This window comes from Athene cunicularia, assembly GCF_003259725.1.
Source record: "Athene cunicularia isolate RWA chromosome 2 unlocalized genomic scaffold, athCun1 chr2_part1, whole genome shotgun sequence".
In the NCBI taxonomy this organism is placed as follows: domain Eukaryota; kingdom Metazoa; phylum Chordata; class Aves; order Strigiformes; family Strigidae; genus Athene; species Athene cunicularia.
Window position 1 is genome coordinate 22,478,601 of NW_020799095.1, and position 25,790 is coordinate 22,504,390.

The window sequence follows — 25,790 nt, forward strand, 5'->3', positions numbered from 1 at the left end:
GTAACCAGTGGTCATGAAAAATTAATCTGTTGGTATCAGGAAGTACTTTTATTGGCCTCAGAATCACTGCATTTAAGTTGACACATCTGTACACTCCATAAATTGAAGTCAACAACTGTGGTCTGTTGATATTTTGTCTTGTTACCATCTGTTCTCTAGAAACCATCATTTTCCATCCTTGCTAAGAGTACATTAAATAACCCCTTAGGAAACATAATGTATTTGTCACTGAATCATTGATTTTATTTTTCACCTATGGATGTTCGGGGAAGGAGGAATGCCAGAGTGAAAAGTCTTTTTTGCATGATATTTTATTGCAGCTCAGATAAGAATCTAGACACATATTTAAAAAGTTCACTGTAATACACCGAGATGTTCCTTTTGGGATGTTTTTGAAAGAGCCTCATAAAAGTTCATTGCTTTTGTGCACTATACTTTTATACTTTGTGGGAAGCTGGTGTATGAAAAGCATTATTATGGAATGATTATAACTCTATTAAAACATGACATTAATTATGACATGGGAAATGGCAGATCAATTAGTTGTAATTGTAATTGCAGGTATGCAGTTTCTACTGCAGAATGTTTGAGATAATGGAAAAAGAAAAATGTCAACAGAGTAGCAGCTCTTCCTTATCCATCCACACTTCTAGAAGTCACAGAGCATCATACATGTACAATCAATCAGACCTTATTTTCTGCCACAGATTGATTTTTTATTTTTTTTTTTTTTTTCCCCCATAGCTGACAGTCAGATGTACTTAGTACTTGATGCTATATCTAGCAGCTTTAAGCAGAAAGATGCAGCCAAGGACATACAGAGCTTTGAGATTTTGCATCATTAATAAATACACTTCAGAAGGCTTCCCAAGACCTTTGTTTATAAGGGCTAACAACAGGCATTCCTGTACAGTTAGTACTTCTAGAATTCAGTTCATGTATTCAGGTACTTAAACAAAAAGGCCGAACTTGAGATACCTCATCTGTTCTGGGCTTTATTATTAAACAGGATCTTTGCAGGCTTGATCATCCCTACTTAATGTGGTGTATTTGCAAATATACTAAGGTATGACTCTAGCTATGTTTGTGTCAATACTAAAAATCTAGTTTTAAAATTAAATCTTAAATAACTAAGTTTAAATCTCATCTTTTGTTTTGCCCAATTTAAGTAGTTATTTTGGTTGGAAAGTTCGTTTGTGACCATGTCTTGGGGAACTTTGAAATTTGTCACATTACGGATAAGTAGAGGAGGGATTGTTGCTTGCATATACTTATTACTGATTGCCAGTAATTTATCTGTTGAGATCTAGACAGATTCGGTCTTTCCTGAGCAGGTTAGAGGCATTAGCAGGGCTATTCTTACAGTTAAATTTCAGGGTAGCCTCACAATTAATATGCTTGAATGGACCTTAGAAAATGTGGATTCTCTCCCTGTCACTTCCAAAGTTTTCTTCCAAGGTACTGATCACATCACTTGAATGAACTAGCCAGACAGAATTATTAGCTGCCATGTCTTGCTTTCTGAGTTGCACATCCCTTTAAATCCTGAGACCTCCCGAGCAATAAATACCTTGTGTTGGCATGTGAGAATGGATGGGAACTGCCCCTCTGTTAAGAGAGATGAGCGGAGGCAGAGAAGCATATCAGATATATATACTTGTTTATTTTGGGTACTCAGTTAGGACTGGATAATTTTTAAAGAACATTATGTATTGCATATGTTCAAAGCTTAGCTCCTAGGGACTTACTTCGTATTTCTAGGCAAGGAAGTACAGGAACATCAGATTAGGGTCCCTGTGTAAGCACTGCAAAAATAAGAAATACCTAATACAAAAAATCTGGCAGAAGTGACATGACTAATTTGGAATACTTCACTGGGGCTGGAATGGGCTTTGCTGGGGCCTGAAACTAACCATTCAGCTGTATTAATCTTGAGGTCATCTTTTCCTTTCTTGAGATGTTCTGCCTCATTACGTACACTACTTCCAGCCCCTGTAACAAATGAAGCAGTGGCTCCACCTGCAAAGCTGTTTACAACATGGCTCTCCCTCCCCCAAACAATTTTGACCTGTGCACTCAAGAGACAAGAGTGCCGCGGCAAAAAACTATCATAATTCATTTGCAACAAAGGAGTTGTATCAGGGTTGCACAGGAAGTTGTAATTGTGACACTTCTTAACCTCCTAAGGTTGCTTTTAATAGGTGTAGGATGTTGTTAGCATTCTACCATCCATGTTATAAATATGTATTTACCTAATGACTGGGAGCAGAATAAAAACCAAGAGTCCTTTCAAATACCTAATGTGGTGTTTTTTGAAAAGCAAATCAGTGTGACTTAACCTGGGAAAAGATCCCTAGTAGCACATTCGTCCCTAGAGATCAGCTGACACGTCCTTAAATTTGGGAGTTTGCAGAACAGCATAAGAGTATGTGTTGAATTAAAATTTCAAGGGGGAAAAAAAGTTACATTTATTTATTGGAAGTGTACTTGTTTGCAGATTGCCTTTTTTTAATCTTTCCTTTTTAAAACAACAGTTAGATATTCCATTGTAGTTCTTGGAGGTAAAGTTTTAGACATTTGGAGATGCTAGTATGAAGGAAAAAGGGAAAGCTTAGCTGCCAGTCAGTAAGTGCAGGTTTGCTTTTTCCAGGAAACTCTCTAGTGCAGTAACCAATGCAGTATTTAAAATGACAACTCAAGGTGCTTCTACTACTGTCTTTAATTATATTGGCTAATTTTTGTACAGTGCTTTGAAAACATAAAGTGCTGTATGAGTGCTAAGTATTATTCCTACAGTTATTCCCCTGGGAGATTATTTCACAGACTAATAGACTTCACCGTTAAGAAATATTTCTCAGTCATAAGCCTAAATTTTCCCTTTGATCAATTCCATTCCCTTCCTCATAGCTCATCCTAAACAATTCCTTAGTATTAATGTACCACTTCTAAATCTCTGTAGACAGTTTGCATGCATACTCTTAGTGTGTCGGTGTGACTCGTTGAGATCTTGCTTCATAAATCCTCCAGCTGCTTAATCTTTTCCTCAAATTCTCTCTAGGTTTTCTTTTTCTTTCATTCAGTTTTGGTCAGGCTGCAAATACTTGCATAACTTTTGAACACAGTTTTATAAAATGCTCTGTGAAACAGAACTGACTCCATCCTTTTCCTGGCTATGGTGCTTTAGTACACACATCTCAAAACTGCATCTCCTTGTGGCCTTAAAGGAATTCTTTTGCACAGCAGTACAATTGTTCTCGGTGAAAATCCGGCTGGCATAAAGACAGGAGGGAAGAAGGGCTAGGGGATTGCTCTTGAGTTCAGTAGGTTTAAGAAGTCTCCCCTCCTTGTTTTTGGTTTTGTGGTTTTTCCTGAGTCTTACTTCTGTGGTTTTAAATATTTTAGCCTCTTGTTTCAGGAGCTTGTCTTTGCTGTGTTGGTTCAGTGAATGAGCATGGATTTTATTCAGTAGTTAAGCTGCACTGCACTTTGTTTTTGCTCTTAAAGTACATAAACACTAATCTACTATTGGATGGTGTAACAGTAGAAAATAACAGCATCTGAGGGGGAAATTTGGGAAACTTGGACTTCAGAAGATCGCTATGAAAGACAGAATTTCAACTTTTCATGTGCTTTCCATCTAGCTAATTTCCTCTATTCACTAATTCTGTCTGAAAGAAATCTGTAGTTAGAATAGAATTAATTTTGTAATATCATCTTCATGAACAAAGGAAAACCTGAATACTAAGTTAATGTGAGCATATAGGCAGGATACCATGCATCTATTTTTCCTTTCAAAGCAGACAATACGATATGAATAAATTGTCCTGCGATCTCTGTTTTTCAAAGAAATGGATAAATATCCTCTAAATCTACAGTTACAGTAAGTGGCACTGGCTAATGATTTGATTTGAGGATTGAGAGCGCAGTCTGGATTTACTCTTTGTGCATTAACGCAGGTCAAATGGACACAGGCTGCATTTTAAATCAGTAATGGAAGGCTGAAGCCTGCCTTAAACCAATCACATCAGCCTTACCCAAGACCGATTGATCCCGAGAGACTGAGCCCTGTGAGCACAGCTTTTATATGAATGGACTCTGTGCAGCCTGAAGTTTCATTCATAAAATGGATGCTGAAGGGGAAGGGAAAAAAAAAAAAAAAACAAACCCACACGCCAAACCCTGGAATGTCCATTTATGCGGAGCTGAAGGGTGTAGTGTTCCCTCAGCTGCTGCTTTTGCCAGTTGCCTTAAAGTAATGATTAATGCTTCTTGGCCCTGCCTGCCTGTAACCTGACACCATTTATGGCCTTGGTGTGTTTCTAATGTATAGTGAATGAGAAGGCTACATTCTCAAATCAGAAACATAAACAGGAACTGGTTGGTCTGAATTCCATTCAAATATGTCACTTCAGCCGTGCAGTGTTTGTCCAACTTCGATTTTACAGGCAGGGGATGGGGCGGGGGAGAAAAAGCAACACAGACATTTTTGCAGTAAGATTACCAACAAAAGGAGCGAGGGAGAGAGAAAATACTGCTGTCTTTTGTTGAATTCAAAGAGAAGCGGTGTTTAAAATACATTTTACCGTTACTGAGGTTAATAAAAGCAAATAGATGATTTTAAAGTATGCTTAAAAGATCAGCTCCATGTGGAATTTCAATTCAGAGCTGAATGTATGAGCCTTTGTTTTCCTGTTCTGCTGTATAAAAAGTTACACATCGCCTAGACAGGCTGTTGACATCTGGTCTCAGAAAATGCATTAGATGCTGTCATAGATCTAAAAACCAAAGTTGTGGAAAGGAAGCTGTTTGCTTAAGGTTTTTTTTCAGTATATCTGTAATAATTCCACTTAGACATGAGCTGGTGAGGCCAAATCTAGTTCTCCAGTAAGTTTTTGTCAGGTGGGATGTAAGAAATTAAATTTAACAAATTTTATTTTTTAGCACATACTTGTAGATGATTTTTTTTTTTAATTGCTGGTACAAAGGTGATATGATAGACAAAAAACCTCCTTCCATTCTAAATGTTTCTAAACAGCATAATGGTTGGGGAAAAGAATGCTTAATTTTTAGGTTGATTTTTAGAGAAGATAGTGACTCTGTTTTTACCCGTGTAACTTCACTGCACCTGTATTTTTCATCCTGAACCTGCTAATGAAAAAATAATGCTGACTTCTGTATTGCCAGGATTTTACCAGTTTGTAGGACTCCGTTGTACTTGCATAGCTTCCGAGGGGATAGTGCTTTTAAAGGTGGCTGAAATAAAACCTGATCCACCAGCATCTGAGTTGTGAAATACGTTCAAGCTATTCCTGTATAGGGAGATTGTCAGTAGTTCTAGTATTTCCACCTGAAGGTCTCTTTTTGGAGAGACATACGAGTTTTAATTAAAATGTGTTCTGCAGGTTTATAAAATCACCATTTCACGATCAAAAATAATTATTTGGTACTTCTCCCTGCAAAACACAGATCATGCATTTTTCTTAGTGATGCCTGGTGCCACCTTAGCCACTTGTTGTGATCTAGTTTGAAGAATTGCCTCTCTTACCTAAAAAGCCTTGTCTGTTTTTCAGTGATTTCAGTTGCTCTTCACCCTTGAGCTGGTCAGAGCTTCTTGGTGGTGGTAAACAGCTGGTTTCCACCAGGAGGCTAAATGTGTTTCAGAGGTGGATGAAGCGCTTCTTTGTAAACAGTTTGTCAGTGCTCTTGGAAATCGTGAACAGAAAAGTTACTTGCAGTGTGACTGCAGTGTTTTAAGTTGGAGGCCAAAAGTATGATGTGTTCTAGCTTGAACATTTTATGTTCAAAAAGGCTACTTTCGTCTCTGCACTTGGTAAAAATCTCTCCCACTGCACCAAGCACCTCTCCGTGTACCAGAGAAATGCTTGTCTTGCTCAAGTAAGCACTTTGTGAGGCTCTGCAAGGCATCAAAGGGGGGGACTGGTGTACTCAGTGTGTGTAGCACAGAGTCAGGCAGATGCGTGTGTGGTGCCTGGGAGCTAGGTTGGTCCCAGCTACCTGAGGGGCTTCTGTGTACCCTTATGTGCCTGGTAGCACAAAGGTAGAGAATCTGTATGTGCTGTATTTCTTGCCGATGGGAAGACAAGTGGCACAGTACTTTTAAGTCTGTCTGTATAGATAGACCAACTCTGAGTTGCTGAAATAGGAGCCAAAACCCATGTAATTACTCTTCAGTCCAAAAGGACAATTGAGGAGGATATAGCTGTATCTACTGCCAGTGGAGTCCCTCCAAAGTTTTGGGGAACTGCTCCTTTGGGAACAGTTCCATTTGGAAACTGTTCTCAGTATGACTAAGCTGGTAATAAAGTGTAAGTCCGAGAAGTAGGCAGCCAAACAGTAAGAAGGTTCCAATTTTAGTGTCATTACTTTGTTTTATACCTGTAGGGAAGTGGACAGATTTCATGTATGAGTTGAGGTGTTGGGTGAATTTGAGTGACTTTTTATCAGGCTCGCTAGTGCACTGTACCATTCACCCGAGCTGCCACGTGGAGACCAAGGCCAGGCAGGTAGCTCAATTTCTTCATCCATCCTGTTTCAGATTGTACATGCCTTCTAAGCCTCGATCTCCCCATCGCCCGCTCTCTGCACATTGCATACGTATGTAATGCAATACCTCTGTATCGCAGTGTGCTTTGTCACATGCACATGGGAGTGCCCTGGAACTCCAGACCTTCAGATGGTGTAGATAAAGTGAACTAAAAAGTAATTCAGTTAGAGTGTAATGTAGTTAGGAAGGCTATGTAAGTTTGGAAACAGGAATGGCCGAAGAATAAATCCTGCTTCAGGTTTTCAGTTCCTGCTTTGCTGTGCTTCATCATTCACTTCATCGTATTGCCTGCAGAAGCTTTGTCTTCTTCCTTGTGTCTCACCTGGCTAGGGACATGGGCTGAAATTCTGTTTGTTTCTGCACAGATTGTGACTGTGGGTCTGAAACCTGGTCAGAAAAGAGGATTTAAAGATTCCTTACCTGCTTTGAGTTATACAGGGCTGAGACAACCTAATCCTTTAAAATTCTGATATGCTAATTAATATGAAATACTTCCTTGCCAAGGGACCACTCAGGTGTCTTACTCAACGTAGAACCTGTGCCTGCTAAGTTCAGTAGCAGATTTTTCTTGTCCTGAGGAAGTCTCTTTGGGCTTTTTCTGCTTTGATGTATTTCGATTAAGATACAGCAGAGCTTATTTCCAGTATTTTTCTCTGGGACAGTCCCAGATGAAAAGGCATTTCTGCACTGTCTAGATTACACATAAATTTAAAATAACACCTCCTCAGAAAAAGTGATTTCAAACCAACATGATATAAGGCCGTATTAATTGTTTTAAGATGACTGCTATGATGCTGTTAGCAAGAGTAGCAATGAAGAATGACCTCTAAGTATTCCAAATTAATAACAAAACATGAATTAATTTTTTTATGTCTCCCTATTTTTAGTTAGCTTGATTTTTTTTAAGGTACTTTGTTCTTGAGATGATGTAACTTTATAATGTGTATTACTTCATTAAAAGTCTGAAATAAGATTCTTGTATGTCCTACATCCAGGCACATTTTTTTTCAAAGACTAAAAATTACTAAAAGGTGATAGAATCAGTCACCTCAAACACTTGGATCCTGCCCTGGAAGTATTTTATGCCTACTTCTGTCTTATTTGTTTTCTTGAAACAATGCTTTAAGGAGAAGAAAACATATAATTGCTCTGTAATTTCTGCACTAAAATGTTTTCTTTTGAAGTAGCTCCGCTTAGCTTGTAAAAATACTTCTGGGTCTTAGTCAAGCATTTAGTACAATTTAAAACTGCAATGCTAAATTTCATTGGTTGGACTTTTTATTAGATAAGGTAGAAATGAAAGCAGCAGGCAATTTAATTAGCAGTAATTTTTCTGGGCAAGTCATTACTTTGATGAACTTCAGAGCAATGTTTATGGCTCCTAATTAACCATGTTAGTCATTTGATTGAATAATCACTTTGGAAATGTTTCTACAATTTGATTAGAGTCTGACCCACTCTGATAGTCATAAATTAACTGATAGCACTTTAGGATAACAAGACTCTAGTTACTTTACGAGAAATAAACTCTTCCTTGCTGTATTTTTCGGTCCTCTGTGGACTGTTTAAGCACAAGCTAACTAGAAGATTAAGTAATGTTGGTACAAACAATGCATGCCTTAAAAAGACTCCAGATGTTAATTATAATTGACTTAGGAGCATGAGAGATGAAACCCCAAATTGGCTAAGAACACAGCTTCTTGGGTGCGTACATAATTCTTTAGTCCATATACTCTGCTGTATCACTTTGCAAGAGTGGAGTTCATGAGTCAAAAAGGGGTTTGCTGCCAATACTAGTGAATTTTTACCTAAAATAGAAAATAGCATCTGTTTCAGTTCTACAACTTCCTCTTTTACGTAGATTTTTCCATTCTCCTTAGAATTCAATCTACTTGGTAACATGAGTGATTCCTTGCAGGTGAACCACTACTTATAGCCTTGACTTCTAGTCTACAGAGCTATACTTGACTCGGGTGATCACTGAATCACTGATTCCTGTGGTTGCTCAGAATAGCTGCCTGAAACGTTAGAGATTCTCGAGGCCTGAGGAGGCAGGCGCTGAGCGTTCCATCGAGAGAGGAGGTAATGAAGAGTTTGGCACAGATGTGCAAGAGAGTCTGTGGACTGTTAGAGGAAAGTTATTATTACTGCCCTCTGTTTCACTTGTTTTGTGAAGTCAGTGTAAAACCTCATTTTCTTATCCTGCCAGATCTTTGACACTCATCACTAGTCAGTGAACAGTAAAATTTGGAATCACAGTCTGAAAGAGCCAGTAGGCAGTGTTGGAAAAATAATGTCTGCTCTTTCGACCTCTGTTTGCATCTCTTAAAGAGTTACAAGTTACTGGTAAAAGATTGCATAGCTTAGGGTAGGAGTTTATCACAAGATCAAATAGACTTTGTTAAGCAAGACTTTTGATATCAAAGAAGTGGGTTAAACATGGTCTAGAAGGGCAAACATTTACGGTGTATGTCTGTTTGCAACTTGCTGTGCACAGGATGTAGCTACTTGGGAACAGAGTAAGGCACAGGGAAAAAATAGACATTTAAAGAACACCATTTTCATGAGTTCTGTTTGGTTTTTTTCTCATTCTTCTTGCAGATTTAAGTAGAGGTGGGCAATAGCAAATAAATATTTGTATTAGAATGTGCGCAGTCACTTTTTTGGTTTTGGGGGGTGTCTATTTTTTCTTCAGGATATATAGGTGGAGGGTGAAATTGATGCATCTGAATTTATAGATTAAATACTTAGGAATTGCAGAAAATTTCATTAACCCTTCAGAACCTTGACTGGAGACTAAAAAGCAATATCCTACTCTAAATTCACTCTGACATTCCTTGTATTAATGTAGAGTTTATAAGTCTCCACTATGATTGGCAGGCTTTTCTGTGTAATTGATTAGAAATGTTAGGTCGAATTAGTTACAAAGACAGATGTACAAGCACAGGGTTTAAAATGTTTGTACTGTCTTGTGTGGATTTTTTGGTCTATGAATGGTCTATAAAGTGTAATTGTCATGGGAGTCAGCTTTTAGCAAAGTTGATTACAGTAAGGGTTTGAGTTCAAGTGCCTATGATAGGTGGGGTCTATGATCTGACTCACATTATGTTTTTCTCCTCCACCATGCCTTGTGCATGGTGCTCTGAAATGCTGACTGTGTTGATAGGTTCCCCCTCCGTAAGTTGCGTTCTTTTTGTTTCTCTTCTGCCTGCAGCCTGTCTCATTGATAACCTGCACACTTTTAATTCCAGACAGTCTCTTGACTAGCATTGTCGTCTTCTCCTTTCAGAAGTGCCTAGCTGCCATTCCATTTACATGAGGCAAGAAGGCTTCCTGGCTCACCCAAACAGAACAGAAGTTAAGTTTTCTATTATGTATAACTTTTGTATGAGAAAAACGTAAAAAAATAAGCCTGGAGGGATTTGGGGTTCACTGGTTTAATTCTGCTGCTGGGAAGACTCAAATCATCTTTCTTGCCCTTCCCGGTCTCGAGTTTCTGATGCACTGATTCTTTTGTAGCTTCTTTTAGTGCCACAGGTTGATTATGTTAAAAGCAATTTTATTACGAATTTACTCATTCTGCTTTTCAAGGCCTCTAGCAGTTGAAAGGAAGAGACGCTTAAAAATTTGTCCATTTTACCCATTCTGCTCAAATGATATTTTCCAGGCTATTGGTGTGACAGGCTCAGTTAACTATCAATTAGTCCATTTTATACTTCAAATTCAGTGAAGGTTTTTGGCTTCTGTCTTTCGTTAGGATTTTTGCAATGTTTTGGTGCTGCTTAGGCCCAAATTGTACATCCATGTGATACATACTCCCAGTTACTTCAGTAAGGCAGAGCTTAGATCATTGTCAAAATTAATAATTCTCAGTAAAAGCACTTTGTACATATTAAAAATAAGAAGGCCAACAGAACTAATTAAAAATGACCACTGAAAGAAAGGTTGTACCCTCCACTGTCCTGCTTTGGTGTATCTTTGTTCCAATATATGATATTTTGTTTGGTTGTTTATAATTTATTTGGTTTTCTTCCAAGGGGCAAATTTCACAAGCATAAGGGAAATTGGTTTTGAGATTGATGAGAATTCAGACATATTATGAATCAAAGTTATCTAGTAAGACTTCGTTCACTAGTGAAAAGACACAACTGGAAAGATAACAAATCTGGCTAAAAGCCCGAGTGCTTCTGGGTTGAAATAAAGGCAGAAACTAAAAATAAAAGGTAGTATTTAACAAGGAGGGTGAAACAGGAGATAGAAATTTATAACAGTCTTGGTATATGAAATTATATGAAGTACAGGAGCTTAATAAAGGAGGGTGAAATACATTAGGGAAGGATCCACAAACTACAGGGTTAAGGTGAACAGATTTGAGTTTTAATCACAGCATAGGTAGGAGAAAAACAATTTTAGCCATTCTATGCACTCATATGTACTTGGAGAAAGTAAAATTGTTGTGAATGATGTAGAAAAAAGCAGTGATGTTCAATAAATATTTGTTTTCTGTATTTGGAAATCAGTCAACATGATTTTATGGAATAAAGGTCATGTCAAATCTGATTCTATTCTTTGCTGAGATTAAAAGTTTGATTGATAAAGATACTTGTGTCTTATAGACTTTTTATGGCATTCAATTTGCCACTGCATTACATTCTGATTAAGAAGTTAGCACAAAGCAGTATCAATAAAGTACACATTAAATACATTAAGTCCTGGCCAACTGACAGATCTAAAAGTGGCTGTCACTGGGCAATCAGCTCTGAATGAATTGTTTCATTATAGTTCTGTAAGAATTGATATCAGGTGTGTTGCTATTCAACATTTTCAGTAAAGATATGGAACAAAGTTAATAGATAACTTTATGGCACAAAGATAGGCAGAGTGGTAAATAACGGGCAGGACAGGGCAGTCACACAAAGCAATTTGAATTGTTTGGTAATCTGGGCACATTAAACAAAATGGGGTTTTTTTTAATATTCTGAATGGCCTATGGTCTAGGGAACTGGGAAACATTATATTGGAAAAAATGATGTTGAGATGGACCTCCTCCTCCTCCTCCTCCTCCTAGACTTCACAGTTGGGAAAACAGCCCAACCAAACACTGCAACTGCAAGGCAAAAAGGCCTCCTGTAACATTTGCACAGTCAAAAGGAAGGTCAAAGGGAGGCAGGAGAGGAGGAGGTGTTTTGTCTTGCTAAGTAGCACTGCTGAGGTTGATACCGGCATGCAGTACAGTTCCGGTTAAGCAAAACACTAAAATAATACTGAAAAGTAGGAGTGTGTACGGAAGAGAGTGCTAGAAGGAATGAAGGGTTGAGATAGTGTCTTCTGACGACAAAGATTAAATTTTACAGATTGATATTAAGTGGAAGAAACATCAAGTGGGGTGATTGCTATGAGTGTGAGGAGGAAATACCAAGTAGGATTTTTTAGTCTTGCAGGGAGAAGACCCACAGAAACTAATGGTTAAAAGTCAAAGCTGTGTTAGTTCAAACAGGAAATGAGACAAACATTTTGGAATAAATCATAGAGAAAAATGGGTGCTTTTTCATTTTTGCAGGTGGAGCTTAACAGTCTTTTGGGAATGCACACATTAATTAAACACCCCTGTACTGAGGCCAAAATGTTGCAGTTGGGCGGTGTGTAAAGGATGTGGGATATTAATCTGATTCCTCTATGACTTAGTGTTCCTTCTGGCATTAAGCCTATGATCTCTTCTTTCTCCATGCATCTTTTATATAAACACCTCTCTCTTTTTAACTTACAGGCTGTATGTATGAAAAGGGACCTAGGCAGTTTTATGATGACACTTGCGTTGTTCCAGAGAAGTTTGACGGTATGTATGACACATGTCTCCTTCCTTTTCTTGTGTGGGAGATGAAAAGGGAAGACATGAGGGACTTTTCTCTGTTGCTGATCAAAAAAGCTCAGTAATGTTCCAATTTAGGATTCCTTAACACACCATTTGCGGTGCGCCCAACCAAAGCTGACCTTTGTCTCTTGAAACCAAAGTCTCCTCTTCAATAGATTGTCGTTCGACTTTTGCCAGCGAAAGATGCCGTATCCAGAGTTGCGGCAGAGGAGCTCAGTTCCTGTACTGTTGAGAAGTAATAGGAGGATTTCCATTGCACTGATGATCACATACCACTTGTTTGAGATTTAATGAAAGCTGTTCTTATAATTAACAAAACGGCAGAGAAAGCAGCAGCTTTGGTTTTACTGAGACTTAAGCCTCTTGTCTCGCTGTCTGTGAAGTGATGAATAGTGGGGAGTGAGTGTATAGGGCATTTTTGTGTTTGTGTCAATGTATTTGCACGAGGTTAAACATTGTACTAGTGTTTTATTTTTCAGTGGGATTGGTAACAAATCAATGATCTTTTCACAACACTACCCGTTACAACAGGTTTTTTTTTCTTTTTCCCAAGAGGGATTCTGAAGTCAGTTAAAATAAATGGCCCAAATTATCCTCAGTTACTCTGTAAAATCAGTTTCCTGATGTAGCTCAGTTGATTTCAGATTTATTTCATTATAGACAAAGTAGATGGACTCAGTATTTCTTGCCGGTGACTCTGTTAGTCTGCAACTTTGGAAAGCAATTTGGAGACCAATTACTTAAATTTGCTAGAGTGGCTTCTTTGTGTTAGTGTGTATGTCCAGCTTTATTTTAGCAAGAAAGATTAGATACTTCCTGATAAACTTGTGAACAGCTCTCTGACCGTAGCTAAAAGTAGAGCTGGAGAACTCTTGGGGTTTTTCTTCTGCTTTATTTTCTTCATTTTTTCCCTGAGAATCACTTACATGGATTACGAAACTATTGTGCATCAAGTAGCATTTGTTTTGTTTGCTGAAGAATGGGAGACTCTAAAATGAGAGTAACCTGAAGAATTACACATTCCTGAAAAGGAGGTATCACATGCATTTTGGTGAAGAATATCAAGAAATAAAGAGAGGATTTTAATATTAGCCCTAATTGAAGATTGCTCAATCCAGTATTGCATTGTTACTGGATTGACATGTTGTTGTGGATGAAAGTATTGACACGGTAATGATTTAGTAGGAAATCTAGATTTATTAATAACTAACAACAATTTATCATTACAAAATAATTCAGAAATGATGAAAGAAAGAAAAGTGACTTATTGACAGATTCTAAAATGACAAGATTCACACTAACTTACTTAATGGTACCTTAATTTATACATATATACATGCGCATACACAAAATATACAAACACACAGACAAAAGTATTTGGATCCAGTAGAATGAAGTACCGACACACCAATAAACAGAGAAAGAGCGGGTGAAAGAGAAGCTAGCTCAAAGAAAGTTTCCCTCTTCTTGACTTTAGAGCAAATACTTACAATGCCTTGGCATTCCTCAATGGGCGATAATTGAGACTCGAGCAGGTTGACTTCGCCCTGGCCTTCTGTCATCTCTGTCAGCAGACGACACCTTAAGGTGTTTGGTACCTGAGAGGTGTCCCAGCTCGGGGAGATGCTGGTCACAGGCCCACTGTGGTCTAGGAGAGCTCAAAGGGTCTTGACCCTTGTGGTCACCATTTATAGAGTCCAAGATAACTGACTTCTGTCAGATACCTTCTGGTGCCTTCCAGCAGTTGCACAAGAACTTGATGAATGTGCAACTCTCTTATTGTTCCCATTGACCACATCCCAGGCACAGGTGTGCCAGGCCATCAGGAGATGATGGGCCATTTTAACTGGTTTTGAGCAATCTGGAGGGTCGGGAGCCAGGCTCCTTAAGGGGGTGCCTTAACGTTATCAGTCCTTATCTCCACAGATTGATGTATAGCTTGGGGGAATGTGGGTGGTATCACACCTGGCACCAAGCAGCCCAACAAGGAGGGGTGGGGAGGGGTAAGAATTGCATCACCACACATGTTCGCTGAAAGGGTGATTTATTGGAAGTCTACTTCAGAATATATGCTTTTTTCTTTCCTTTTTAAAGCACATCGTGTTAGGCTTTTTTCCCTCCCCAAAAATGATTGTGGACCCGATCTGTTTTCCGTACCACTGGCAAATTTTTTATTTATGTTTATGGGAGTGGAATCATAACCTGTACTACAAGAAGTTAAAATTCTTCAGGAGTAGCATTTGTCGATGTCTTTCTTGAAAATTGTTTTTGTTTGTTTGGGTTTTGTACAGGGAAGGGAATGAAAATGGAAAAGAAATACAAATAAAGTAAAAGAAATAAACATTTAGAAATATTTGTGTGCTTGAAAAGCAAATGGTTGCTGCTAGCTTCTGTGACTGTCCACTGAGAGAACACCCTGTACTCTAGAAGATTGGTGTTGTGATACAAATAGGTGTGTTTCTACTTGTAGCATGATGACTTTTGAGGAGAAAATAGCATATGTGTTGTCATGTTTTGGACAGTAAAGCAAGAGTGGCATAAGCCCAGGACTAGTCTTGATGTTTCAGAAGCAGATTCTCAGCTGCTTCATTTGAAATCAAAGATCAGCACAGGCGAAGAATCTGATCCTCTGTAATACTGCACTTGCTATTTGTGCATTGCTCAGATATCATTAAAAGAAAAATCCTGTCCTTGAAAAAGAAGGCCTTTCAGGACTGGAACTTGAACCTCACATAAACCAAAAAGCCTTGTGTTGATTTATTTGTTTTCCACAGCTATTGACTCAATTTTCTTTGCTGATTACAAAAGGAAGTGCTCCATTTTTAATATTATTATTCTTACTTTCGCTACACAGAGCCGTTCTGTAATGGCCATCAGAACATCCTAATGTTGTGGTTGAATGTGAAGTCCTGGCTTTCCATATTAAACAAGTCACACTGCTTATTGGAGGGTATTGCTGTTCTGATAGTTTAAATGAGGAGTTTTACCAGCGTATCAAGGATTGCTGTCACTGTGTGCAGAAAAAAATACTCTCTGCTTCGGTATCAGACCTTTCAGCTGTTGTTGTTTGCATGAATTGTTTTGTATGAATATGATTTAAAAACAAGAGACACAGTATGGATGTAGCAGGATGTTTTTTTATTCACAGTTTGTGGAACAGCTGGCAGAATATTATTAATCTTGTTTTTTAAAAGCTTACTCTGGACTTGAAATTTTAGAAAAATGAGCCTACTCTTTTCAGGGGGAATACGAATCTAATATGTAGGTATGAGTAAAAATAATATCTGCTTATATGCAAGTGTAGTATGCCACAGAGGAACTTGCATATCTGCAGGATTTGCATACCTATACATAAAGCACATGCTGTTTAAGTCCAAGTCAAATACTTTGTCAAATTTTCCTTAGAAGCATTTGCATGCAAAAGAAGTTTCACTCAACAGGGTTTTGCAGCTTTATGAAGCATACATTACATTTCCAAAACTGGGGCTTGTGCAAAGTATAGTACGCAAACGCAGTTCTTCAGACATCAGAGTTGCTTACAAAAATAGTTCATGCTCTTTCAGAGAGGATGTTGCAAAATGGTTTGCAAGTGAGATTTGCATGTATCAGAAGTAAATGGGTATAGGCTTAGGGACACTTACATAAATCGTGACTGAATTTAGGTGCTTTTTAGTATATTAATATGTTATCGTTAAGAGTATTTACAATTAGCAGCAGACAGGGGAATGTTGCTTTTGTGGATGGCTGGACAGTAAGAATTCTTTCCTTCTATTAACCCTAATGATTTCATTGTCAGTTTATCTGACAAACTGAGTGATGATGCTCTTTACACATTGCTCATCTAATGTTGTTGCGATTCTGTGCAGGTGATGTCAAACAGGAGCCAGGCATGTACCGTGAGGGACCCACATATCAACGGCGAGGCTCGCTTCAGCTGTGGCAGTTCTTGGTAGCTCTTCTTGATGACCCATCAAACTCTCACTTCATAGCATGGACTGGCCGAGGCATGGAATTCAAGCTGATTGAGCCGGAGGAGGTGGGTTGGACAGACAGCATGTCCTGACATCCACTGCCCCGTCCTGCAAATTTAATAGTGCACCTTTGGACTTAGGCCTTGTTTTCCTTCAATATTTTGCTTCAGCAAGGCTTCAGAGGGCTGACAGAAAGGACTGGCAAGGGAAGTGTTTCAGTGAGGAAGCACAGACTTGATTCCTTGTCCAACAAAATAATAAAAATATTGAAAGTACTACAGTTAGAAAATACTTGGCATTATTTGTGGGGCCCGGATTTTTCAGAACCACTTCATGGGTAAAACTGTGTTCCAAGATCCTTTGAACACTTTTCCCTGAATAGTCTTTCAATACCAGATATTCTTCAGTATGAAGATGTGGGAGCTTGGGACTTTTAAGCTGTAGAGTGAAAGACCCAAAGTCTGACAGATGGCAAAGGAGGAGGTTAAGATTGTTAGGCAGTAAAATCCCATCAAAATCATAGAAATACCCTTCTTTTTAGAGTCTTCCTGATTATCTGTATTGTTAGATTGTTTAGTGCACACTTAGATCCTAGGCTTGCAAACACTCATGTGCATGCAAAGCTCTCCTGAGCCATGAAGGACTTGTGGGGCTGATAAAATTACTTGTATTCATGAACATTTGCTGAAGCATGTCTTAGTTCATGTGTGTGCTAAACAGGAATAAATTAAACATTTTATTACGTAAACTTTTTTGGACTAGGTAACATTGCATAATCTATCCTGTGTTCTAAACAGCCATGGAAACTGTTGGAAAATCTGTTGTGTGTGAATTTTATTGTAATATTCATGTGGATGATTTGATTAGGGTTGTCAAAAAGCAATATCATTTTGGTTTACTTTTTTGCCCCTTGGACAGGGTTGGGTAATAGAGGAGACCGCAGCAAATTTTCCATCAGGATCCCCTCCGAGTTAGAGCTGAGTAGGAAGGTTCGGGGGTGTAAGGCTGCTTTTGCATTCCGCCAGCTATTTCTGCTGTTTGCCATCCATCTGCTGGTATAAACAATCTGAAAGCTTTCTTGCATTTATGTTACATCTTCTGCCAACAGCCCTAAGGGGGTGGTAGAGTAGTTGGGGTTGGCGACAGGACTGTTGTCTCTTTCCTTCCTGACATGGTCTGGCTGAGGGGCAGGTTGCTGAGGGACCCTTGTGCTGGCTGTCATTTGTCTGAGCATCCCCTGCACTATGAGTGATAGTCACTGTAGCAGATCCTGGCACTGTGCATCTGAGATTTGACCACAGAACAGTCTTAGTCGATTTGATACTTAAACTTTGCTGGCAAGTCCGCAGATGTAGCAGGTTACATGGACTTCTTAGTTGTGTGACCTGGCCCAGAACACAGTGAAATCTTTGGAAAGGCTTTTGTTTGATTTTGGTGAATGAGGTATCTAATTTTCCCCCCTTCTCCAGTCTCAGTGTTTTTTACCCTTCTAGTTTTGTCTTGTATTTAAGGTATGTCCGAAGCTTTTCAAAATTGAAGAGATTTACTGAAAAATGGTTTCCAGCAGATGGTGCAAACACTTTATAGATTTTATTAGCTAAGGAAGGGAAAGCAGCAAAACAAAACTTTAAAGTTTCCTTATTGTGTAATGCCCTGAAGAACTGGATATTCTGATTTAAGTTAACCAGTTCATCTGCTTGTCTGACTTTGTAGCAGTTGCTTTGTGGTTTTGAGCAGCTCTACATCCAAGATCTGGAGGAGGCAGGCTACTTAGGGAGTACAAAGGAGCCTAAGTTGTTTTCATATGAATGTCAGGGACCTGACAGAAACCGTTGATTAAAATAAGAATAGCCTATGGGAAGTTGCACACTTCTGTTGGTTGCCAAGTGTAAATTGGAGGGAAATCAAAGAGTCTGTTGGTTCAGCTGTGGCAGGTTAGGATGTCAATGACATGACCTTTCCATCCCATCACTTTCTGGAGGTTTATGCCCTTGCAGAAAGGGTGACAGCAAAAATGAATATGTATCAGCTCCTTGAGAACCATAGTTCATTCAGAAAGTAGCTAACTGATCTGTGGAGGCTAAGAATTGGGCGCACATCCGTTTATGCTGCCTTGTTACAGGGATAGCAACCTTCAGCAGGAAGGTGGCGTGGAAGGCTAGAAGCCTGAATCCCTTTCACAGAGCAAGACTTGATAAAACGCTGTGCACTTCAGGGACAGGAAGACTCACTTACCAAGACTACTTCTGGACCTCGTTGTTTATTTAGGATTGTCAAAATACCACAAAATATGTCCTCAACCATTATTTTGTTGTAGTTATCTTTGCTGTGTACTTATTTATTATGCAAGCCTGGTATGTTGGGGACTTTTAGGACTTTGATTAATGCAGAAGAAAACTTGGTAGGAATAAGCAAAAAGTGACGTAAGCATGTGTTACAAAGATGAATAGGCGAATCAAGGTTACGCATCTAGGCCAAATCTTCATCTGGAATAAACTGACTGGGAGGTGTGTTTCAATACAGTTCTAACATATCTGAAGTTAGCAGAACCATGTTAATTTACATAAGCCTGAAAAGCTGTACTGCTGAAAGGAAATAATGCTTTCAGAAGAAATTTTAAAAATTATTGTCCAAATGGAGGTCAAAGTCATGGATTTTGCTGTTGTTTAGTCCCCTTCAGTTCTCAGTGTTGCATGTGATCTATGGTTTGCATCAAAAGGCTCCAGACACCTATCAGAAAGTTTTGTAGAGCAATGTGCAGCAAAGCTGCTTGGCTACCTTTTTTCCAGAGCTGTATGCATGTGCACCTCTCAAACATTTTTATAAAATGGGCTTTAAAGAGTTCATCAGCTCTGACTCTTCATCCCTCTGGTGACATGATAGTCATTTGTACAGCCGGTAATTGAAATGCCACCAACAGCCAATTACAGTTTCAGGTGGGGAATAAGCAGTTAAGCTCTTTAAACAAAAGGTCTCTTTGTCCAGAACTACCTCTGGCAATAAAACAGGAAGTGTAAAGGCAAGTAGAAATCATAAGTCAGAGCAGAAGGCGTATTGTTCTCCATGGAATGGCTTCATGAATTGCTTGCAACTCCCTTTCTACTATTCTCTTTTAAGGGAAATTATACAATTGCTGTTAGGAAATTTCTGTCCCATTCTTCACACTGCCATATAGTTCTTCCAAGAGATTACCCTGACTCCTCTGTTCATTTTCTTTGGTGAAGTAATATTTAAGACTGGGAGTTGACTTTTGACTTGTATCTCCTAATAATCTCAACATCGCTATCATTCCAAATACAGTCCGTATTAGTTCATGAACTAGGTGTGTATGTATGTGTGTTTAATGTAACAGTGTTCTGACAGCAAGGAAAACACAGGAATAGTACAATTACCCACAGCATCAAACTAAGGAAAAGTTTTCATCTTTTATGAAATTTTTCTGGTGAAACTTGATAAATATTTTTTGTATGTCATCTCTTCATGTGGCTTTAATTTTTGTTGATTTTCTTTATTAAAAGCAAAGAAAAAACCCCCAACCTTCCACCACATTTTAAGTAGGTCTGCTTCAAGTTTAATGGTGACTGTGTGTCCAATTAAAAATCATAGTAGCATGTGGAAAATTCAGATCATGGCAACAACTTTCTCTTGTGTTTATTCATTGCACCTGCAGGGTTCCCTCTCCTCCACCCCCAAATAAAGTATCTGATGATAAGATCTACTTTTTAAATGCATTTAACAAATCAGTGCTAATCCATTTTTTTGGCAGGTGGCACGTCGCTGGGGGATTCAGAAAAATAGGCCAGCTATGAACTATGATAAACTTAGCCGATCACTTCGCTATTATTATGAAAAGGGAATCATGCAAAAGGTGAGTAGCTAACTTTGTATTCAGTTTCACCGGAGTGTTGCATGTTAATCTATAAGTTTATGAGGAGTACTTGTAACTGCATTGCTTAGGTAGGTTTTTCATCTATTTAGGCAAATAGTAAGCTTTTTTACCTACCCGGTCCAAGTATATGCATCAAGATAGTTTTTCCTATGTAAAAAATGTCTGGTTTTAGTTCACACAATGCACCTCACGATTATACGGAAAGAGGTAACATTCAAAAATATCCAAAAGAGCTTCCTGGCACCTGGGAAAGGCAAACAGTAGAGTACAGGATGAATAATGTTTTGCAGACCTAAATTAGCTGCCCAGGACTTGGGTACTTTGGTAAGTGCAAGATAGGGGAGAAAAATGATACCTATTAACATACCAAATACTTTAATATTTTACCAGTAGTGTTGTAGTAATACCATTTTAAAGTGGAATTTAATATTTTATAATAGGCTGAATTATGAGAAATATTTAACAATAATTTATATATAACAGTCTGGTCTTGCTGACAGTATTCAACCTGTCCTTCTACTGTGGCTTCCTGATTTACATGTACATTTTTAAATCTTGCTAGGTGGTACTATGTAGATTGACTGAAAAATCAATAGGAGACACCTGTCTGCTGCATCTACAAAACTGGCAGGTGTGATCAAAGATCATAATGAATAACTTGTACTGTAAAACTTGTTCCATATCTTTCCACATTAGTTCTGTGACCTGCAATGACTAACATGTTTAAACCTGTCATTTGCCAATCCCATGAACGGATACAATGCTCTCAGCTCAAGTTACTAGGCAACTTTTCCAGTAGATTTTGTGAAGTCTCAGTTTGGAGTTGCCTGTTACAAGTTGTCTTGCTTTGATTATGGGATCGTTGTAGTGCTCTCCTTTTTCACTATCCAGGAGTCAACCTGGACAACACTGGACTAGTATGGCCTTGTGGTACTTCAGTAGCACAGTGCCTCATCCATTTTTTTTGTGTCATGTAACTGTGCACTGAGTCTTTTTGCAAAGTGGACTGGAGACCGAGTTTGGTTGAGGAGAAGCAGAAATGCTTAATTTTGTTGGGTTGTGCTTCAGGCAGAGTTCCTTGTTGAGGGTTACAGCTCAGCTGCACAGGCAGTTGTGCTGCCACAGTTCAAAGGCAGCACAGAGGCAAGAGTAAGTAGCAGAGAGTGAAACAGTTGAAAAGGTGGGGATGGGAATACCATAAGGGTGATAAGGCTGTGCAACCCACACACGTTGTTTAATATGGAAAGTTTGGATACTTATTTTTTTGACATAGCAATGTTTGAAGTTTGCTCTAGGATTAACCTATCTGGCCAGTTACTGTATGTTAAAAATTAATGGTGGTTGTAGATTCATATCAGGTTTCTTTACTGCAAGGCTTGTAGGCACATTTTTTCCTCTTTTGTTTTAAGTTAAGCAATGATAATAGGTTATGTAAATACCCAATTTCTGAATGCAGCCTTCAGTCTGTCAAACTTGCTGACATTAATTTAAAAAAAAAATTCCACTGCAGATGTAGCCTCTACCAAGACTTTACATTACTTGTAGAGTAAATAAGAAGAAAAATTAAGGACGTGCTTCAGACTATTTTGCACCTATAAGAATAGAGTTAAGTTTGCTACACTTTTGCCACCTTCGTTCACTCACTTCCAGTGCTGTGCTAGCTGGAGTTACAAGAAGTAGACAATATGATCTTTATTTTAAAATATTTTTAATAAACCATGAGCATACAACGTGGTTCATATTTTTTTAACGCAATTCTTTAAATAAGGTGATTGAGAAGACACCATATTGACTTTTTTTTTTTTTTTAAATACAATAATTCTGTACTGGTTTTATCATTCTTTAGTTTTTAGGAAGATGAAGCACAGACATTTAGTGCTAATTCTGAATAAGGGAAAATTGTAGGATCTTTGGACAAAATGCCCCTCCATAAGCAAATTCAAATGTCCCAGCTTTGCATGAGCAATTGCTAAGTACATATTAGCCTATGTATTTGCTTTAGCTGCCCCTGTACAATCAGCATGCACTATAACTAAGTGCTTTTATACTTAAGTACGAATCAGTCTGCGTGAAGTGAAATTCAGATCTCTATCATGTAATGTGATTCTTTTTTCCACTTCGCACACAGAGTGTTGGACTTAGTCATTCTATTTTGCCATTGCAGTGACAATTTGTTTACATGTTCCAATGAGAACAGTTCCATTTGTGGTTAAGTATAGGAAACAATCGCAAACAAATGTTTAGAAGTTGAATACCTAGTCCATCTTCCAACAGGATATCACATGTGGCAAAAGCAAGAGTGTTCTGCACAGTCTGCTTCTGCAGATCCCTGTTGTCTTTGCTAGGTCATTGCTTTACCGGTTCTGTTGCCGCGTTACTAATTGTGTAACAGAGGTGAGTTCTTCACAAGACTGTTGAACTTGGAGCTGCAAAACCACAAGGCCTTATTTACACTGCACCTTTTTCTCCCTTCTGTTGTCCTAAGGTGGCTGGAGAAAGATATGTCTACAAGTTTGTTTGCGACCCTGAAGCGCTTTTCTCCATGGCTTTTCCAGACAACCAGCGCCCCTTACTGAAGACTGACATGGAGCGCCACATCAATGAGGAGGACACTGTGCCTCTGTCCCACTTTGATGAGAGCATGGTCTACATGCAGGACGGTGGCTGCTGCAACACCCACCCCTATAACGAAGGCTATGTCTATTAACAACAGTGACAGTGAAGGGGATGTTTTCCCCCTCCCTTAGGCTTCTCCTCTTTCACAAGACCCAGAGGAAAGCTGAAACGACTTCAGTTTGTTTTTTAAATAGTACACTAAAAGGGGCTTTTCCTGTTGCATTACTCCTATGGTCTGCCATGGACAGCGCACTTTATTTGAAAGGGGAGGGTTGGAACCTAAACGTTATTCTGTGTAACAGGAAGAAAAGGGTGGGTTTGCTTTTTACTTAAGTTTGGGAAGGGAACATACAGGTTTTAAGTACAAAAAAAGCTATTATCATGTCTGTTTTGTTTCATATCAGCATAAGATATTGTACATTTTCTCTGGATATCCGTAGTACAGTTAATTCTCATTGTGCAGAATAACCACTTGATAATGATATCAGCACAGCATGCCTAGGGCATTTGTTTCTTGCCATTCTTAATTGTCTTTCTGCAGTTACAAAAGAGAAGCAAAGCGTATACCACAACATTTAATTTAGAAGCTTGCAGTGGCAGACCTTGCACCTTGCCTCTGAAAACAACTAGATATCTCGTTTTTCCTTTCTTTTTCTTTTTTTTTCTTTTTTTTTTTTTATTTTTTATTTTTGGTATGGCCTCAAAAAACCTCCTGTTTAATGACAGAGTGGACATCAGTACAGTGACCAAGCAGCAAAATCCCTGACTTAAGGCTGCAAGCCGCATGCTGTATCTATTGCCACGTTGCTACACATACATGGCCCATGCTATGGCTTAGACCTTTCAAGATCCATTTGAGGGTAGTAATTACATGTGGTAGGCTTTCTGATGATCATGTCAGCATTAAATACAGGATCGTGATCGGGAGGGAGAAAACATTTTGTATCCTTCCATTTCCTTTGGTACATAAATAAGTTATTTAATCGATAGGAATTAACTGTACTAAGTCACATATCTAATTATGCTGTTTAGACACAGCAAGCACTCCTTGAGAAAAATATCCAATACACTAAATAGGTACTTTAGTAATTTTTAGACACGGTACCCATTAATATGCATTTAAACCTTTTACTGCTGTGTTATGTTGATAACATATATAAATACTAGATAATGCTAATGCTTCTGCTGCTGTCTTTTTCTGTAATATTCTCTTTGATGCTGAATTTACTATGACCATTTATAAGCAATGCTGTAACTACAGGTAGCATTTCAGGACAAAATAGATGACTTGAACCATTTATTGCTTAGAAAATAGCTTACGCCATAGCTGTGCTATAAGCAGCTTTTATGCGCATCCACAGATGACTAGTAAGCTTCAGCTTGCTAAGGAAAGCTCTGCAGAACCTTTTGTAATTTTCGGTGGAACGGAGACTTAGACGAACTGTCAAAGAATACCATGAAGTCGCTGTATGACGTTGTAGTGCTGGCACTGATGTTACCAATCGACTTGTTTTGGACACTAAATGTAAATGTGATCAGAAATGCTCGGAAGACAATTTAAATTTTGAGGGTTTTTTTTTTGTTGTTATTTTTCAAATGGTTTTATTTTTTGAGAGGGGTAATCTTGAACACAAGCCACACGCTACTCTATATGTAAAATAGGGGGGACGGGGACAGGGACATGACCCTGACAAAAACACAAAAGTTTTAAATATTTATGAGCACCTTTTCTGAAATATAATATTTCCTCATTTGATGGGAGGGTGAGGGGGTAAGATCTGAATTCCTTTTTTTCCCCAGTGAAATTTAAATAGGTGTTATATGGAGTACCTAGTTTTCCTGTATTCCTGAGAAGCGTGAGGAAAATGTATGCATAACCATAAAACAACAATTTCCATCATAATGGATGGATTTCAAAGACAATCCTAGGTGGTGGATTAATTTTCCATCCTCTGTCAGTTAAGACACTAGTTGAGCTATGAATATTTTAATACGCAATTAATCAAAAGTAAAGAAGTAATGGTCACTAGAAACCACAGGTGCATAAAAAACATTTGGGCAGGTATTTAATTTACTCAGACCCATAGGACAACATACTTTGTGGGAGTGTATATATGCCTTAATATGTCACCTAATTCTGTCATCCTTAAGTCTCAATGGCACTTTTAAATTTTCAGTGATTAATCCAGAATCAGAAACCTAAAATTTCAGAATTAGCAAAAAGGAAAGGGAAAAGATTGAGTAAGATTGTTTAAAAAAAAAAAATGTGGTTTCCATTGAAATAAGGTTCAAATGAAACATGCTTTGATGAAAAGTCCTTGGATTGGTTTTGGTTCTTTAATGTCAGCATGGAGCGCCTCTTGCCTGTGGCAGGATGTGGGTATTTGGGAAAGGGGTTGGACAAAAGAGGGGGGAAAAAAAAAAAAGAAAAAAAAAAAAAAAAGAAAAATGCATCAAATGTGTAATATTTAAGAAGAAATATATATATATATCTGTATACGGTAGTGACTCACTGAACAAAACAAGCAATCAGACCAACATTACATGATCTCTCAGCAGAAGATATAAAAGTCTTTCACTGAACTGATTAACCCTTTTTAAAATGTACCTAAGAGGTTTATTTAAAGTGTTTTTATTCCACTTTTTTGTTTGTTTGGGTTTTTTTTTTTTTGTTTGTTTGGGGTTTTCAGGTAGAATAATAAATCTGGCAGCTGATTTCTGCAAGATTGTTGTGTATTGGATTCCTAACCATTTGGACTGGAGAGGCCCCAGCAGTAAGATTCTCCTTTTGGATGAGGAGGTGATGGTCTGTTCCCGGTGCCTAGAATGGCTTCCTGCAAAATGTAAACAAAGAGAAGTGAGGGAGTATGTACAATT

At 38.4% G+C, this 25,790-nt stretch overlaps 1 protein-coding gene across 3 annotated transcripts in view; it reads left to right on the forward strand.

Moving 5' to 3' along the window:
- The window catches only part of ETV1 (ETS variant 1), a 65,695-nt gene extending 40,334 nt beyond the window's left edge, over positions 1–25,361 (forward strand). For 2 of the 3 annotated variants that reach the window (XM_026843302.1, XM_026843304.1), the window contains 5 exons: positions 9,855–9,923; positions 12,333–12,401; positions 16,304–16,473; positions 20,175–20,276; positions 22,783–25,361. In XM_026843302.1, coding sequence (XP_026699103.1) covers positions 9,855–9,923; positions 12,333–12,401; positions 16,304–16,473; positions 20,175–20,276; positions 22,783–23,004 — 632 coding nt within the window. In that variant the 3' untranslated portion in view covers positions 23,005–25,361. The remainder of the gene's footprint in view (positions 1–9,854; positions 9,924–12,332; positions 12,402–16,303; positions 16,474–20,174; positions 20,277–22,782) is intronic. The other variant, XM_026843303.1, reaches the window with a different exon arrangement.
- Positions 25,362–25,790: the final 429 nt, after the last annotated feature.